The 19,232-nt window shown below is 39.6% G+C and overlaps 1 protein-coding gene across 8 annotated transcripts in view; it reads right to left on the bottom strand.

Annotated features, from left to right (window-relative positions):
* TJP2 (tight junction protein 2) overlaps positions 1-19,232 on the bottom strand; it is a 108,294-nt gene that overhangs the window by 7,262 nt on the left and 81,800 nt on the right. For all 8 annotated transcript variants that reach the window (XM_073228626.1, XM_017659048.3, XM_017659043.3 and 5 more), the window contains 13 exons: positions 18,668-18,771; positions 17,872-18,025; positions 16,485-16,593; positions 16,249-16,382; positions 14,678-14,744; positions 13,691-13,841; positions 10,153-10,261; positions 8,559-8,769; positions 7,669-7,856; positions 7,118-7,213; positions 6,306-6,385; positions 5,693-5,903; positions 220-320 (listed from right to left, as the gene is read on the bottom strand). In XM_073228626.1, coding sequence (XP_073084727.1) covers positions 220-320; positions 5,693-5,903; positions 6,306-6,385; positions 7,118-7,213; positions 7,669-7,856; positions 8,559-8,769; positions 10,153-10,261; positions 13,691-13,841; positions 14,678-14,744; positions 16,249-16,382; positions 16,485-16,593; positions 17,872-18,025; positions 18,668-18,771 — 1,715 coding nt within the window. The remainder of the gene's footprint in view (positions 1-219; positions 321-5,692; positions 5,904-6,305; positions 6,386-7,117; positions 7,214-7,668; positions 7,857-8,558; positions 8,770-10,152; positions 10,262-13,690; positions 13,842-14,677; positions 14,745-16,248; positions 16,383-16,484; positions 16,594-17,871; positions 18,026-18,667; positions 18,772-19,232) is intronic.

Below are 19,232 nucleotides of genomic sequence, written 5' to 3'. Positions count from 1 at the left end.
AGTAAAAGGGAAGTGAATGTAGGGTCACATACATCACATTCTGCTTGTCTTTAAAAAGCCCCTTCATTTTATTGCTTTTTTAGAGAATTTGTAAGTTCATACTGGATTAGTGCATGTGTTGGAATCACTTCAAATGGTCATGGTTTTCCTGCATTCACTACCCTCTTAAGGAAAGTTTCAGAACATGGACGCGCACCTGGTAGTATCTATGCCACATACCTTTCCTTCAGAGACCCAAACTGCTTCTCCTTGCTGATGCTGAATTGTGTCCTTCAAGTTGCCAAACCAACTATCAATGGCTGAATTTAGATTGATTGTAGCTACAGAAATGTAAAAAGATTTGCATCAATTTCCAGAACAATGTTTATTAAAAATGCTACTTGACTTAATTTATACTCATTTTTTGTCATATTTGAATTAAACGAAAATGCAAGAGAGAAAGTAGGCATATATTTTAACACTAAATCCCTTCCGTTGAATCTATTTCCCATGCTTGCTGTTGGAATTTACATTACAGATGGATGTTATAAAGCTAAAACTGAATTGTCTAGTTTTCAGAAAAGCCACTTTTAAAAAACATTTTGTTTTCAGGAACAAAGATAACACATCTAAAACAAATACAAAAGCACTGTTATTTTAAAGCTCACTACATAGACATGTACATTACAAATAAGAGAGGTATCTACTTACTATTAGATCTCTCCAATAAAACACTAAGGGTAACATTTAAATGCATACCATTTTGATAGACTTCAACTTAGAAATCACAGATTAACCAAACTATATGTGTGTGTTCAGGAATATACATTTTCTATTTAAACCAAATATAGCTCACACAACAGCACTTACTGTGGATCAACCAAGCCCTCCCAATACTTTACATGGATCAGCTCATTGCTTGCTTACACCAACCTTGCAAGGTAGGTATTGCTATCATCGCCATTTTATGGATGAAAAACTGATTCCAGTTTCTGGAATCAAAGTAACTAACACAAGGCCTCACACCAAAAAAGTGAAGAAGCCTGGCTGCAAACTCAGAAGTTTGCTTTCAGAGCCTATGGTCTTAGCCACACACAACACGGCCCATCTGAAAACATGAATTTTAAGCACAGACATAAAATACCAACCAAATAAAATATATGCAAAAATTTTTTAGCAGTATGTATTTATGGACTTCGTGTATATATGTGACAAGCAAACTGGTCCAGAATAACACATTAAATCAGGCCTACAATGATCAGACTGTAAGTCTGTTCAGATTAAAAAATAATAATAAACTGCAATGTCACAGCTTTTTATTAGTTTTCTTCCTAGTAACATACATCATTGATTCATTTAAGAAGTTCTAACCCTGACCTTGGAAAATCCTGAAAGAGGTTACAATTTCCTTGGTTATTAATTATTTATAGCATTAGAATAAACTGATATGTTGGACCACTCAGATAAAATTAACCTTGATTCCTTGGGCTTCTTTATCCTTAGTGTGGTACTTTGCAATTATTGTGTTCTTGGGTAAAATGTAATGCCATAGTACTTAAACATAGAAGTGAGACTGTATATCCTAGAGACAAAATGAGTGATTTGCATTAAATGTATAAAGAATGTAAAGCTGCCTTTTTGAACTTTGTGTTAGAGTTGTCTGAGATGAGTACAGTCTATATTTATCAGGAGGAAAACCTAAAGTTAAAATGGCCATTTATGAAATGTAGAAAATATGTTCATGCCCTCTGATAAAATGAAAAAAGCCATAAAACTCTTACTGAATTCACAATGAATCAAGTATGTGAGGGAGAAAAAGGAACTTCACAGTAGTTAATTTTCTAAGCACCGAATAAAGGTAAGTTCCACATAAGTTTGTAATATTCAACTCATGCACTCATCCTCATTTTAACAGGTGGATGGCACAACTATGCTGCCGCCTTCCCTTAACTTAGAATCAGGTACCTTTGGTTTACTGTTAGTATTTGCTCACTTGGTTTTTCAGATTCTTTGATTTCAAGCAAGATGATTTAATGCCTGCTGCTCCCAGCCTCCAGACTAGGCCTCTGCCCCTTGAAGAGGCTTCATACATCTCTCAATCTCAAGAAAGTGAAATATTGAAAGGCTCTTCACTCAGCCTACGTCTTGGCTGGGAGTCCTGGGCCTCAGAGGGAGTCCATTCCCAGCACGAGTGTGGCCACCACTCCCTCTCCAGCCAAGGAGGTTGGGAAATGCCAAGAGAAACAGAAGGTGATATGTAAGGCTAGAAGGGTAAGGAAAAAACAGGAATAACTACTAATGGATATGGGATTGCTCTTCAGGATGATGAAAATGTTCTAATATTGGTGATAGCTGAGCTCTGAATATAATAAAACCACTGAATTAGATACCTGAAGTGGGTGAATTATAGGGTATGTACACTGAATCTCAATAAAGCTCCTCATGTGGCAAGGACCCACTCTAAAGAAGCAAGTGTCAAACAAGGTCCCCAGCAGGAGTCCAGCACCTTCCATCTGCTTCCTGTGATCACCAGACTCTCTGACTCCCTTGGGAACCAAAAATGCCTCCCTCAGTTTGGGTTCCTTCAGCTGGTTCAAGATTCACCTTTTCCCCCAAGCCATTTCAAATACTATATAGTGACACCGAATTATTTTTTTTACAATATGTAACACCAAAAGATAGTAAGTATAAAGTAACACCACTAATAATAACCAGTAACATTTGTTCAGCACTTCCAAAGAAAGTGTAATGGCTGAATTTTACAGATTTCACATTAATGAAAACTGGGAAAGCTGATAAAAGCACTAGTATATCCCATAGTAGTTTAAAGACTGTGCAATTTCATATAAAGGGTGATCCCACTTGCGCTTCTAAGTCCACAATTCCATTTCACTGGTCTTCAAAACATGAGCGGAACACATCAGGAATTCCAAGAAAACATGGAATTCAAAGTTCATTTTTTAAAAGATAACTTTTGCCATACAAATGTATTCTATATTCAGTTTGTTTATATGTTGGTAAGGAAGGGTGGCCAATTGATTTTAACTTCCACTGACAAGTCAATTTGCTTTTGGGCAAATCCCAGAATAAATCTTCATTAGCTCCACTTAACTGAGGAGGACTTTGAGTTTGCAAGGTAAGCCATTTCAGAGCTCAAAACTAAATATCATCTGTGCAAAGAGGATTTTGTTGTTACTGCGTGATAAGGGAAAAGGATATTGAGCCTACAAGACTGAATGCAACATAACCCTGGATTTTGAATTACTCTGTTCAGCAAAGGAGCTCTATCACTATTACATATTAATTCCTAAGGATGCTATAATTTTTAAATAATTTTTTTAAAAAATCTTAGTTTCTGGCCATGGCACACACAAGTCACAACCTGGTCAGGCTGAGTGAAGGGGCATATAAGGTGCTTAGTGGGGCCACCCACACAGCTTTGAAAAGTCAAACTCAGAAGTCCAGAAGAATACTGTAAAAGGCCATTTGGTAGAAAACTGGGACTTGTTGGTCTAGATTATTCAAGCATCTTGCTCCAATCCGCAGACTGCATAATTCCAGGTTAGAGGTTGGCAACTTATGGTGAAAACACATCACTTCAAAGTTCTAGATGAAACTGATGCCCAGTGTTTACATTCTCACCCCTGCCCCTGACCTTGTTATCCTAAAACTTTCAGCTTTTGATTAGATTTGGCAAGAAGTGGGTTGGTGAGCCATGGGCAGTTCCAATTAATTGGCAAACACTGATGTCTTAGTTAAGAAGTGTGCTAGGCTCAATGCTGGCCTTCAGCACAGAGCTGGATAATGTACAGTCCTGGCTTTCAAGGATCTCATAATCTATTGGTGGAGCTGAACAAGGAGTTAAACCCTTCTACGCATGTGAGCTCCTCCAGATCCATGAGTCAGCCAGCTACTGCAGCCTGTGCTTCAAAGAGCAATGATGCTAACTGAACACCAGATGAAGGCACTGCCCCAGGGTCCCTGACTGCCTTCTTCTGCCCTGTCCTCTCCTTCGTCCTGCCTCTGTCAGCCTGGTTCTCCTTCTACAACTTGTCATTTCCTTTCTTTGTATTTATACCCTCAGATTAAACCCAAATTCAACTCTTTGAGGGAGGCTCCTGGCTATTTAATAGACTTAAGCAAAGGCAGGGGGGAAATTGAAGCCAAGGTAGGTTTAATATCAGTCACAATCACATGGGCTGTAGTTAAATAGACAAATTATCTGTTAAATGGAGGAACTGCACTCTCTGACCCCTTTCAGCAGTAGAAAATTATGTCTGTGCTATGACATCTATAGATATTGGACACAGTCAGACACTACAGTTTAATCTGGGCTTAGCCACATGTGACCTTACAGAAGTTGCTTGGCCTTTCTTATGGCCCAATAAGACAGCACACGCGGAAGGCTGTGCCACTGTTAGCTACTGCTATAATAAAAATAATGATAATAAGTATTAATAGTAGCAGTGGTAAAAATAACAGGGGGAAGATCATGTATAATTATCAAAAGCACAAGCTCTTAAGACTCTACAATCCCAAAAATCCAGTTTATGATAGACCTCTCCCTCCTTTGCATTTGACTACAGCATTTTGCCATAGTAGTTAGTATATCTCACTCTTTAACAAGGAAAGCCAGTGACAGTAAACAGGAGTCTAACATGGACACATACTCACTTACCCCACTTCCTTCCCAGTGTCAGATATGCTAAAAATGACAGTTTGACAATGAACTGGCACTGAACTCAAAAAGAGCTATCATTATCCTAAGGATATCATAACCATAGTCTCCTCATGTTGTTCCCATAAAACTGCATGACTAAAACCACATGTAACCCTTGAAACCCTTAATTACTCCATATTCATAGTCACTTATATAGGTATTACATATATTCAGTTACTAAAACATGTCACATTCTTAGATTATTTTACTTTAATAAGTAAAGTACCAATAGGTCTTCCTTTTAGGACCTTCAAAAAAGACTGTATTATGAAAAAAATTAAACATATATTAAAGTAGAGAGAACAATTTAATGAACCCTCATGTATACATCACCCAGCTTCAACAACTATCAACTCTTAGCTAATCTTACCTATTGCCCTACCTACTCTCCTCACTGAAGATTATTTAAGCAAATCCCACACATACTAGGTCTTCCATTTAAGTATAGGTTGTCCATGATTATTTCATTTAGTATACATTTCTGAAAGAACTCTTTTTAAAAAAAGCATAATCACAACATCACTGTCACCCGAAAAACAGGAATAAATGCTTAGTATCATCGAATATTCAGTGTTCAAGTTTTATTTTGGTGACATTTTTAAATAATGAAACCAAGTTCCTATCACTCTGTCAGTCAGTGATGTGTGGATGGTGAGTAGCGAATAATGACACAATTTATATAGAAATGTGAGTGCTAGGTGGTATGCTAGACTCAATCACTAACCTTGCAGTCCCACACACAACTTTGAACCTCACTAAAACAACCAATTATTATATGTCATGGATCTTTATGATCATTTCCAAACAGTAAAAATTAATATACAAACACCATGAGTCTAATATGTTCATTTTACAGGATAAGCTACTTTTCTAGGAGTTATAAGTAGGTTTTCAGATTACTATTCATCATTCAGGTTATTTTCTTATTTTTTCCATTCTTCAATTCTCTATTTCTTACTTTGGAGCAGAGACTACATTTTAAATTTCACTTACCTGTAAAAAGATGTGCACAACTTTTTTTCAGTTTGTTGGCTTGATCATATAGCTTTCGAGAACTTTTGTTAGATGTTGGATTCAACCTCTGTCTCATGGTTTTGACACCTTGTCTAGAGTCTGGGTTGAAAAAAATCACAATCGGGAACCACTGAGTATAATTCAACAAGTCCACAGCTTTGGGAGTCACATCCAACAGCGCATGTTTATCCTGTTAGAAATGGGAAAAGGCTATGTAAATGGATATATAAGGTCCTGTCGTACGAAAGAGTTTGTCTTAATAAGTAAAGGCTGTACCAGATAAAACTTATCAACTTAAATAAGGAAGCAGAAAATGTTTCCCTCTACATTATATTCACTTTAATATTAACCAATCTATTAGAATTCCTGAGAAAAATGAATGAACAGGTTATTTGGTATAATGCTGAGAACTCTAAAAAAAACACCAACACGTAACTGCCACAGAACTCCACACAATCTATCAGCTTGCATTTATATTCATTTTTTATTATGAACATTTAATGATTGCTAAAATACAGATTTTATTCTAAAAATCATAGCAGCAAACCATGACTCAGTTCTGATAATATGGGCTTTGGGGGAATTCTCTCACCTGCTCAATAATTTGCCTCACAGTATTTAACCGTACCACTCCACTGGATTTCTCAGATCCTGCATCTTTTGGTTCTGTTTCTGCAAAAGCAAAAACAAGGGGATAATTTTTTCAAGTCGGTGACAACCAAACACTCCAACCTATTAGCATCAGTAATGATGGGACATCTGACAAAAGGTGTCACCTAATGAGCAGCAGTGGGAAGGACCCACACTGTCTGTTAACTGAAATCAAATCCTAAGGAAAACAGGCAGTCCCACAGGTGAGACAAGGGGCTTGGACTCTCAAAATACCAATGTCACAAAATAACTTAGGAAAAGGAGGAGACTAGAAAGACATAAAAATCAAATGTATTGTATGACCCTTAGTTGCATTCTGAATTTTTTAAAAAAGCTATGAAAAACAAAATAAGGACACTGAGGGAATTTGAAAACTGGGTTATATACTAAATATATTGTAGTAGTTTTGTACAATATATTTGTGTTGTACAAAATCATTGTACTGGTGTTAACTTTCTCCATTTTTGATAATGGTAGTGTGGTTGTGTAGGAGGAGTATGTATGTCCATGTTCTTAGAAGATCCAGGGTAGAAGTGCTATCATATCTGCAACTTAAACTTTCCAAAGGTTCAGCAGAAATTTTAGAACGTGTTCAGTGTGTGTGTGTGTCTATGCGGGCATGGGAGAGTCCATATGGCAAAATGTTAATTGGTGATGGCAATTCCAGGTAAAGGTGTGTGGGTACTCATTACTTCTTCAATTTTTCTGCATGTTACATATTTTTCAAAATAAAAATATCACAGACAGACTTACTAGCAGTTTGGAAAAGGTCAGGTAACTCATTTGCCAACTTTTCCAGTGCTATATCTGCTATGGGACCAAATAAGACTATAGGTCTCTTGAAACCAGCTGAAATGAGAAAGAAAAGGCCATGAAAACATATATACTTCTTTAGCTGTTAAGAAGCAAAAGTATTTTATAGCCTATTGATTATATGACTAAATGAAAGTAATTGTGTATTCCTCCACCCCCATTCAGGCTAGTTCTTTCCTAAAGAATGCACCTTCACTCCCCTGATTATTGTCAAATATAAACTTAGCTTTTATGTGTAATATTTAAAAACTTTTGAATGGTAGCATTAAAAAAATAATGGAGGTTGTGGAAATGCTCCTCCACTGAGCAGCTGGCACAGTTCACTTTCTTGTAAGTCGTCTTTCGTGTTGGAATGTGACACCAACCCTAAAACCTATCTTTGGTCTAAGTGATATAGAGAAGTTTGAACCTGACCTTTACAGTCTGAAAATGAAGGAAAAAAGCCTCAAAGCCTACTTGGACCATTTCCTGACTCTACTGGGCTTTCTCACCTTCTCGCAATAAAACCCTCTCATAAGCTGGGAACTTGGTGCTAACTGACACGGCGGCAGTTAAGTCTTCCCGACTCTTCCTTAAGTTCTTCTTCATGCCGGATCTCTGGCCACGCATTCTCCAGAAATCTGCCCTGTCCCCAGCGTTGTCTCTCTGGGCATTCTGAACACTAGCCATTTGTTCAGCTCTGAGAGAAGAAACCACAGAAGTAAACTCAAAAGCCAGGAAATATGCGAATGTGCATGTCATTAACCAAGTCTAGTGAACATTACTCATGAATTTGGATTAGAGACGATGCAGCTTTATAATGAAGAGGTTTTACAAGTGGGAAACATGGGGATCTTCGCCGCTCAATGGAGGCAGAGAAAGGCTGCTCCGCATAAAATCCATCAGAAGTAGCTCAGTAATAAACGTGCTATACATGGCTTGTTCCTGTAAGCTGGTTTGCAGTAAACACACATGAACCCTCTGCCAAAGTATAGGCAGCTTTCCTGTTCTCCCCACTGTCAGCCAACCATTTTAGCATTCACTGGGGTGCTTAAACCTCTGTGGAGGATGAGGGTTAGGCACTGGACAAGGGCACTTGCCTCCGAGGGGGGAGCTGGTGTGCTAGGGCCACTCAGTTCATCTGCTTGTGTGCCACCCCTAGGAAATCATTCAAATGCCAGCCAGTGTACCAATGAAGCACACGATGCTAAACACAGCAAACAAGCTGATGGCCATTTCAGTTTCAGGCCACAACTCATAAATAAGAAATAGATGATGAGAGAGGACGTGGGAACAAATAATGAGGTCATGTGGGGCTTCTTTTTTGAGGAAGGGAAGGCTATGGCTTATTTGTGGGCAGAAGGCTTAAAAGGGGTGTGTGAGAACACCTGATCTCAGATACCTGCTTTTGTTGGGGATTAAACCTTTCTCCAATTCATTGCCGATCCTCACAGCCAACCAGTGGCCCAGCTTGCCATCATACAGTGTATCTACCACTCGGAAGACCTCCCCCCTGGTGAAGGCCAGGCTCTGCGGAGTTTCCTTCTCACATTCAAAGTGGCTTCTTATAAAAAATGAATCCCCTCTGCCACAAGCCAGTATGTCTCTGTACACTGAAAGACAAAAGCATTGCCATATATTGACCCTGCGCAGCTCAAGATCTTTTCTTGAAGAGTTATCAGCTTCTCCTCTCTCTGATTACCCTCTTTACCTTGTCTTCATTTACCAAGTTCAGTGCATGTACAGGTCTCATGGCTCAAACAGGAAAAAAGGACAAAAAACTGAGCTAGTTAGTTTTGTGTATCAACTTGACTGGGCCACAGGGTTCCTAGGTATTTGGCCAAATCTTATTCTGGGTGTGTAAGGGAGGCTGTTCCTGGATAAGAGTATCATATAAATCCATAAACTGAGTGAAGCAGATTGTGGGTGGGCCTCATCCAATCAGTTGAAGGCTTGGCTAGAACAAAACAATGAATCCTCCCCCAAGTAAGGGAAAACTAACTCTTCTGATTTATAAACTGGGATGTCAACATTTTGGCTGACTTTACACTTAAATAGAAACATCAGCTTTTTCTGGGTCTTGAGCCTGCCAGCAACTACACCATTGGCTCTCCTGGTTCTCAGGCCTCTGGACTTGGACAAGAACTCAATCATGGGCTCTACTGGGTCTCTGTCAACTCACCCTGCAGATCTTGTGACTTGCCTTAATTGGGTGAGCCAATTTCTTATAATAAATATTACTCTGCCTGGCCACCTCCACACACAGACACACACAGACACACACAGACACACAGACACACACACACACACACACACATACACACACACCTGGCCACCTCCACACACAGACACACACACACACACACACACACACACACACACACACACACACACACACACACACACACACACCTGGCCACCTCCACACACAGACACACACACACACACACACACACACACACACACACACACACACACACACACACACACACACACACACACACACACACACACACACACACACACACACACACACACACACACACACACACACACACACACACACCCTATTGGTGCTATTTCTTTGGAGAACCCTGACTATTAATAGAGTTGCCAATTAACTCTCTGAAGCAGACAGGGGAGATGCTATCAACTCCCATTTTACAGAGGAGAATGGAGGACTGGAAAGGTGAAGCAACTTGTCAGACTGGTAAGCATGAATGTGGGAGCTGATCAGCCTGCACGGCCCTTTTCATTTGTCAGGCAGAAAACTCAGTAATAACTCCAGTCAGAACTTAAGGATAGATCACTATTCAGAAAAAAATAGTTTTATTCCAACTTGATTTGACTGAAATTATTTCTGTGGGTATACAGAAAAATTTCTATAGAAAGTTAAATGGTAACCAGATTTTCTCCACATACTCATGATACCCAGATTTGCCTATTCTGGTCCCAAATACCTCTACCATCCTCCCCACCCACGACCAAACACTCACCATCAGCTCGGCTCTGAGCTAATATGGTCACCATTTCACCTTTGGGGATTTCTAACAGGTAGAGAACAGCATCTTCCCGAACCAGCCCTCTGAAATCCTGTGTGTTCACCTGGTAAGAGCAAACAAATACAAACAAGTTTATGGAAAGGTACCACCTGAGCTTTTTATGTTTGTTTTTATGAGCCTGCCCAGAGCAAAATCTGGATGCAAAGAAGTCTTTAGTGTCCATATTCAAGTCCTCCCAGCACCTTGCTAGGGACCTGGGCTGTGTGGACATCACCACTGGTTCCTGCAACCATCCCTTAGGAATATGCCATTCCTCACAGACTTGTTCCTGGGTCAGATTAGATTTTCCTGTGCTTATGTTTGGGCGCCTCTCTCTTCTTTGCATCTCCCACACAGGTGTCCAGGGAGGTAATGTATAATTATGAAACAGATAAACTCAATAGGGAATGGTAGGGTCTATAGCAAACAAGCATGATGGCCCAGCTAAAGGCATTAACACTTTTTTAAAATGGTTCAAATAAAAGCTTGAAAATAAGGATTCTAACTAATTCCACCTTTCTCCTATAGCTTCTATTGCCTAAAAGGTGTCTAATAATGTCTTTATGAAATTGAAGAGCACTGCTCTTAGACGGGAGACCATTAGCCAAACATATAAAGCTTATATATTTTAAGTTTCTGGCACACACTTATTTCTGGCAAGGAGCTCACACAACATTTACCCCAGTGATTAAGTAGGGGACATTGTAAATAGCTTTTGGAAGATAAATTAGAAAGCAAGTAAAAATGAAATGTGACACAAAGAAAAAGGTATTTTGAAATCATTGTTCTGTGCTTTAAAACACAATCACAAGTAAACGCAAGAATTATTTCCAAGCCCTAGAAGTGAAAAGAAGATACAGAATTCCTGTGAAATATTTGCTTTAATCACTGGACTGTAGAATCCTTTAATCAAAGAGTAATACTTTATTACTGAAAAAAAAAAATCATTGAGCCTAAGTTAATTAAGATTAGAATTTGTGATTAAGTGAAAAGAGGTGTTAGACTAAGACTTGCTTCATGTTTTAAAAATAGTTTGCTAAAGCAAACATGTTCACCTTTCCTCTGAAACAGTATTAAGCATTTAAGATAACTGTCTTCATCTCTCTGTCCCCCCATTAGGGATCACTGCACTTTGGAATATAATCCTTTCTTGAGCCATTTGTGTTTCTTTATCTATGTCTCTATATGTCCTCTTGTTTTTATTTGCTCTGGATATGCTATGTCTGTTTATTTAAATAAGACAAGGCTATAGGGCCTTGAAGGTCTCTCTGTCTATCTGTATATGGCCATGTGAGACTGACCTTCCATCAAGGTGAAAACTATACTGGTCAAAATTAAAGCACATATGGTAACTACATTTTAAAAACCACATGGTTATTAACCAAACTTAGAGGAGTTTTCCCTTTTTTTCCATTCCATAAAAGTTTCTGAAAGAGAACCATATCAGATAAATGATAAGCAAAGAGACAGTTAAGCCAAGACTGAAAGCAAATACATTTGTTACTGATAAGGCACGCTATCAGCACACTCATGTTTTTGTTCCACATGGCAGGCCGTCACCTTTACAAAAGGAAGAACTGCACTTAGAAAAAAAAAAAAAAAACCTCAACAGAAAAAAGTGATCAGCCTATGCACCTATTCACCACATATATCCCACGTGGCCATGAAAAGTAGTGCTGAAACAAAGCAAAGGAGAAAAGGCCAGGGCAGCGCTGTGACACTTGAAGGTTAGGCTGTACAGCCCTCTCCAGGAAATACCCTTTCATTCTCTATTTAGTAGTCTATATGGTCTAGCAGACGCTGCTGTGAGCCTGAAGAGGAGTCTGTACCAGCCACAGCCTACAACTGTGGAGCAGCTTCTCTGCCCCAACAGGTGAGCTCAATCTTCTTCACCCCTTTGTAGAGCTGAGGGCTCCTTTGCAGTCAACAGAAAATGTATTCATGTCCACGAAGGAGGACCATCTACTGCCTGACCTCCAGATGGGATGACTGCAAAAGAAGCCGGTTCCCACAGTTTCTTCCTTGTTGCCCAGTTAACAACAGGAAACAAGACACTTTCTTAAGTATAAACACTGCGTACCCAAGACTTTCACCTGGGGAAGCAACTCCCCCACCTTTAGTGACTTAAAGAGAGGTCTGTGAAGCCCCTAGAAGAATTCACTGTTTTTTCATGGAAATTTAGAAAATCTTTTTTCCCCCAGTGTACAAAAGAATTTTATCCTTGAACCTCAAGAACAAAGGCTTCCAAATTCCTGACTTCCCAGAGCCCCACACATTAAGAAATGTTTTTTCTCCTTTGGCATAAGCCCAAGAGTAAATTGGTATGAGCTGGCCTTCAGATGGGATTCTTATCAGTAGCACTTGGTAAGTGGTATTTCCTGAGATCATGTGTCACCACGAGGTTGACTCAGGTACACTTAGTCTTCCAGGATCCTGACCAGAGCCCAAGAGGGTCTAAAATGTCACTAGAAAGCTTTAGCGAAGCTCATGATCAAGGTTTGCCCTTCATCTGCTCCATCAATGAAATGTGAACTATCGCAGCAGGGCCAAGAGCCAAGAAGAAAGGGGCTGCCTGTCCTGGTGCTCTGCTGCTGCTTCCTCAGGAATTCTGCAACTTTATTCTCCCCTCTCCTTTGAGCCCAGAGACTGTTCCCAGACCTCCTAGTAACTCATACATAAGAAAAGCACATTTACATAAGCAGAAATTCCAGTGCAGACAGTTCCCTAGCATTCTCTATTTTTATCGTCACAAGATAATTGACATTATTGAAGTTTAGTCTGAAATCCATGGAAAATACATTGTATGTAACTCATAAAATGTCAAAGCCAAGTTGATTATTGTTTTTTAAAACCAATAGATTATGCAAACATATCTATATGTAAATATACAGACACAGATTAACTTTAGAAGTATCAATATTTGAACCAGGAATTCCCTTCCCTGGACAATTTTAGATGTAACATACTGAGTGGCAGTGACTTATCTTCCACTGGAGAAAAATATGATCATTCCTGCTCTGAGCCGGAGCTCTGCTCGGTACCTTGTAAGGGTCATCTGTTCCAATCTTCCCAGGGTCTCTGAAAGCCAGGAATTCTTCCCATTGAACAGATACAGAAAATCAAGTCTCTGAACTAATGAAAGGTTGGAACAGGATTCAAGTTGGATAATCTGATGCTGACACCCTTTTCAGTCAATTACAGCACAGTGGCCTTAACAGCGACAACCACTGTTTTTTTGTTAAGCAAACCAATAAAAATCTTTGCAAAGGTCTTGAACACTATAAATTCCTACAGATCCGTGGGTGAGTGTTGGGTTCCAGGACTGAGGAGACAGGAACCATTTGAGGGAAACAGGGACCTCATGCTCAGTATCAACAAACCTGCACCTGGTTTATTTTCAGAAGATTGGCCACTTCCCCCTCCCTTATATGACGCCCCCAGAACACCCCACGCTTTCCCGGTAATGTCTGGAAACAAGGCTGGACTTGCCCACCTTCAGAATCTGGTCCCCTTCTTGAAGGCCTTCTTGCTCCGCTGAGGTACCCTCTTGAATGCCAGCCACAAATATCCCAACGTCATTGCCGCCGGCCAGCCGGAGGCCCACGCTGTCTCCCTTCGTGAATCTCACCATTTTGGTATTGGGGCTGTAATAGGTTTGGTTTCAGGAAAAAAGATGGGAGCTTTTTCTTTGTAAAGAGGAACCAACATTAGCAGTGAGAGATCTATTTCTTCTATCTATAAGTGATTTATACTTAAAAAGTCTGTATTTTTCTCATCATTGTATAATTTTATCTCCCTTGTGAGATGAATCAGTAGGCCCACACTACCAGTGAAGAGAAACAGAGAATGTTTATACAAACTCATTCAAGATTAGACAGCAAATAAAGGGCAGAGTTAGAGCTACAATCGATCCTATGTGACTCACAGTTCAAGATTATTCCAAAGAAAGGCTGGCTGCCAACCACAGGCAGATGGAGACACCACTATGTCAAATGGACACATAGCCTGCGTCCAGTGAAGCCAGATCCTAATCCAGGACCTGCTGCTCTTGACCACCAACCACTGAGCCAGGGGTTCGTATATCATATGCAGGGCACTTCATCACTTCTCCCCTCCCTCCATGTGCTGGGATCATGTCATCAGAGCCCCAACAGAGGCACTGTTGTTAAACAGCCCTTCCCCTATCTGGGGGTTACTGATCTGGCAAACACAAATTTTCAAAATCACATTCTGGGGAAGTAGCCAGATAAATAGACAAGCAGACAAGTTAACATCACAAAATTCACCCACTATCACATTTTACATTTCTTACAAATGATTTATCCTTCTCAAAACCACTAGCAATAGAGGTTGGTTAAAGGCAGCTGATTACAGGCAAAATCACCAAGTGCAGTTAAAAAATACCACTCTTCTGTATTTTTTTTAGGAGATAGAGCTGTGTGGAAGATGAAAGGGAAAAAAGAGAGACTGAAATACACACCCATAGATGGCTTCATCTTCAGGACTAGGACGAAGAAAAGTTCTTGGAGCTGCCCTTGGTTGAGGAGCTGTGGATTTAAAAACATCTACGTTTGTCAACCTGGACTAATATGAGTTTGTTTGTCTCTACAGAGATCACAGAATTCGCAAAAACTTCAAGGCTGTACCTTATACAACATCTATGTCACCACATGAAACAGCAGAACAGTGTTTGTGGTGAAGTTTAATTCTGAGGCATTATCAGGTCTCAATGCTGATTTTCAAAATAAGTGAGAAGAGAAACAAATCTCCAATATGCAAGGTGCATAATCACATGTATAAGAAGAAAGCACTTTTTAAAACTTAAAAACCACATAATAGTGCTGTTTTTCCCTTGGAAAAATGTTTATGCACGTAAAATCATGACAGTTTTAGGATGGCAGAGGTGGGGTCGAGATCAGAGATGACAGACAAAGGGACCTCAACTAACCAAATATGACAAAATCTGGCCATGACATAATTAGGAATATCTATTTTGTCTCTGCCCCCAGTTCCTAAAATCCCTGCACTTTCCTAGTGATGGGGGTGCCAGGAGCAGCTCTTGCTATATTTGCTCATTAACCCAGTCCCTGACATAGAACTCCTACATCCCTTGTAATTTCCTGGGTGACTGGAACATCTTCTATTCTAGAGAGATGACCCCTGAGTAGCCTCAGGATGGGGCTGCTCACCAGAAAGAGAAAGCTCTGATGAGAAGCCTGGACCTCTCATCCCACCTCCCTATCATTCAGGAGGTGTGGGGTTGGAGACTGTAATCAATCAGGCACGTGACAAAACCTCCATAAAAATCCATAAACTAAAGAGCTCAGGGTGCTTCAGGGCTGGTGAACATACCAAGATGCTGGGAGGGTGCCTGGCCCAAAGAGGGCATGGAACCTCTGCACCCCTTCACCCATACCCTGTCCTCTGCATCTCTTCCACTTGGCTGTTTCTAAGCTGTATCATTTATAAAATGAACAGTAATAGTAAGTAAAGTGCGTTCCTGAGTTCTGGGAGCCATTCTAGTGAATTATCAAACTGGGGATTGTGGGAGGGTATTGATTGGGGAACCACAGGTTTAAACAGAGCCAGCTGGTCAAAAGTTAAGGTGGCAACCTGGCAACTCTGAAGTGGAGGCATCTTCTGGGACTGAATCTGTGGGGTCTGCGTTAACTCCAAGTAGTCAGTGTCAGAATTGAACTGAGCTGTAGGACAACCAGCTGGTATCTGGAGAACCTAGGGATTGGTAGTTGGGTGGAGGAAAAAACCCACACATTTGATGTCAGAAGTGTTGTGGGCAGAAAGAGTATAGGCTGGGATCACGGATGGGTGACAAAACCATCACAACCAATCAAATATAACAACCCATGACCAAGCTGTCAGCACACAGAAAGGGCTTTATTCTTTATATGCTTTCCCAATATTAGAAGGGAGACCAAGGGCGCTCCTTCCTTATAGGAGAATAATTTTTAAGTAATTTCTCTCTCCTTCCAGCCATCCTACAGAATTATGAAGCATACACTTTGGAACACAAATGTTTAAAAGGAGCCTCACCTGGGGATTTCTCTTGATACCCAGGTTCCTTGCTGGTCTCTGAGCCAACTGCCGCTGTGATATCCCCAGTGGGCTTAAAGGGAGTGGGTATGGCGCCCATCCTAGACCATCTGCTCGACGTGTCCTCTCTTGAACTTAAGCACATGTCATATCAATGTCTCATAATGTAACAGATTCGCAAATACATGTGTGTATGCTCACAGTGGCATGTGCAAGGAAAATACACATCATCTTACTTTGGCCTTTCCTTCAGCTTCTCATTTGAGGAATGATAATCATAATCAGAATATTGCTGCCGTCTCTCCTCTGGAGAAAATGATCGGTTTGATTCTATTTCTGAGATATCTGGTTTCAAAAATAAGAAAAGACTTAATTCAATATTTAAGACCTATGCAGAAATTATACTTTTCAAAGTACAGAGACATAGGCAACGGGAGAGAAGCAGACAGTAAATGTGCTATTAGGCTAATAGTCATTCCTTGAAAATAAATCTGCTAGTTCAAAGGGAAAGGCATCAATGAGTAAAGAGGAAGCCAAATGAAGAATTTCATGTTTCTCTTCCCTTACATTTTCCATCAAAGCTGCTACTGAAAGTTAAAATTCAATTACTGGATCATATGTGTATATATTCATTTTAGCACACTGACCGGAGCTTCCCAAACTCTACTGTACATACAAATCACCTGGGATCTTCTTGTCAGAATGCAATTGCTCTGTGGTGGGGCCTGCGATTCTATCAAGCTCCTAGATGATGCTGTTGCTGCTGGTGGGCTGAGCACCACACTTGGAATGGGAAAGAACTAATCTGTAATTCCTTTAGGATGGTGGGATTATTTCTCTCATGCTCTACTTATTTTCCTGCATTTACTCCCAGCAGCCAGCAACTGATTATAGTTTTGATATAATGGAGATTAAAATTAACATTTAAGGTTTTGTAAAGTAGTTCTTTTAAAAATTAAGAAACCTGTTTTCAAACATGAGAATTTAAATATTTGTGAACTTTTCTGCACAAAGGCAATACAAGATGGTTAATTAGTAAATATCATGCCTACTTTATTTTTATTGGTAATTTTTATATGGTTAAAATATTATCCTATGTATCATTTATATTCAAAGAATGAAAACAGTCCCATGAGAGAGAAGAGGTGACATGGATTGCTACTCAATGTATACCACAGTATTTAGCCATTCTGATTCTTTATTATAGTGTCTACCTGGTTTAGCTATCTTCTACATTGTCCTCTCTTTGTTGGAAATATTAATGACTACTTTCAAAAAAACCACATGAGAAAGTGAAAGAATGAGCAATTTGCAAGTGTTTGAGATTAGTTCTTGCAAATGCTTGTACACATTTTTTTAATAACAAATTTTGTTTTCAGGGGCCTAAAACAGCCACTGGGAGTCCACAAGTATACCAGAATTTCTATCAGAAGTCTACTTTCAACAGACACTTCAATAAGAAAATAACAACCAAACACTTATCTTTCAGAATTAAAGTTTAAAAGAGAAGTTTTAGTTGGAAATGTATCTGCCAGCCGGATGGCTATGCTACACAGAGATGAGAATGCAGAAGCAGTGGCCCTCCTGGCTCCCGGCTAAACTCCCAGCCTCCTCTTTCTTTACCTTCTACTTCTGAGTCACTGTCATTTAATGATGGGATGTTGATGAGTGTCTGCCTGCTGTCTCTCAACACCACTAGCTGGAGTTTTCCTCTTGACTTCTCTATTAGTTTTCGAGCATCCATTAAAGACATGTTCTCAGTTACAGTTCCATTTATCTGTGTTTAAGAAGAACAGTAATATTACATACAAGGCAACTACTCACAATGAAAAAGAAAACTGGTGTTATCCCCTTCTAGAAATGTAAAGGCTTTGTTCAGCTATTCAAACAGAAATGAGCTGTAAGATGACTAACCGAATAAAAATGAATTGTCCTTTAAATTAAATATAACCCTGCATACCTGAATCCCAACTACAGGCATGATAGAGCTATAGTGTATTTAAGTTTTTCTGCTAATATATTTAACTTCCAAGCTCAAGTAATGGTTTGGTTTACTACTGGAATGTGTTTCCTGACTGGAGAGGTTTACAAAAACTATTAAATATTCAGCATTCATATACCACCAACTCTCCCTCTCATCTTTCCTTAGTTTAGGAAATAGGAGTTCAAACTTTAAATAAATAGGCAAGAAGAAAATACTCACCAAGCTGTTTTTTTCTCTTTAACTATTATACTATTACAAATCTCTAAGTCTGGTTTTTCTGATAAAAATTATCTCACTCTGCTGCCCCTGCTTCCTGGCTTTGTCATACTATTGACTCCTATCACAACAAAGTTTCCCTGTGTTGGCCCTTGAGTGTGTAAATTGGGACTATGAAATCAAACACGAATGAACTATTCTTCATCCTTGTCCACCCACCTTGAGAATTATGTCTCCTTCGTGCAAGTTGCCATCTTTAGTTGCCAGACCGGTTCTGGTCATTTCCTTTATGAAGATTTGACTCCCGAGTCGGAGACCATACTCTAGGAAACACACACATAAACACACACAGAGTTCATCAACTCATTAGAAAACTTAAGTCTACTTTTTAGGACTACTTAAAAATATTAAGAATTAACTTTGCATGTGGGACATTCTGGCCTGAACTCATCAAAAAAGTCAATGGCACAGAAAATAAGAGGCAGAGGGAATGTTCTAGATTAAAAGAGAGATAAAAATGAAGTGCAATGCATAAACTTTCACTAGATCCTTGATCCCAACTAGGGTAGAGGTGGGGGCTAGAGGTGTGTTACATTATTTTGAAGCAACTTCAAAATGTATTAGGATGTATTAAAAGGGATATTAATGTTAATATTCATAAGTGTGATAATGGCATTATGGTTTTATATAGAACATTCTTATCCTTGGGAGATACCGCTAAAATATTTAAGGGCAAAGGGTCATTGCCTGCAACTTACTTTCAAATGATTCCAAAAAACCACTG

This window comes from Manis javanica, chromosome 2, assembly GCF_040802235.1.
Source record: "Manis javanica isolate MJ-LG chromosome 2, MJ_LKY, whole genome shotgun sequence".
NCBI classification, from domain to species: Eukaryota; Metazoa; Chordata; class Mammalia; order Pholidota; family Manidae; genus Manis; species Manis javanica.
Note: the sequence above shows the minus strand (reverse complement) of the source record. Positions and strands in the feature narration are given on the sequence as shown.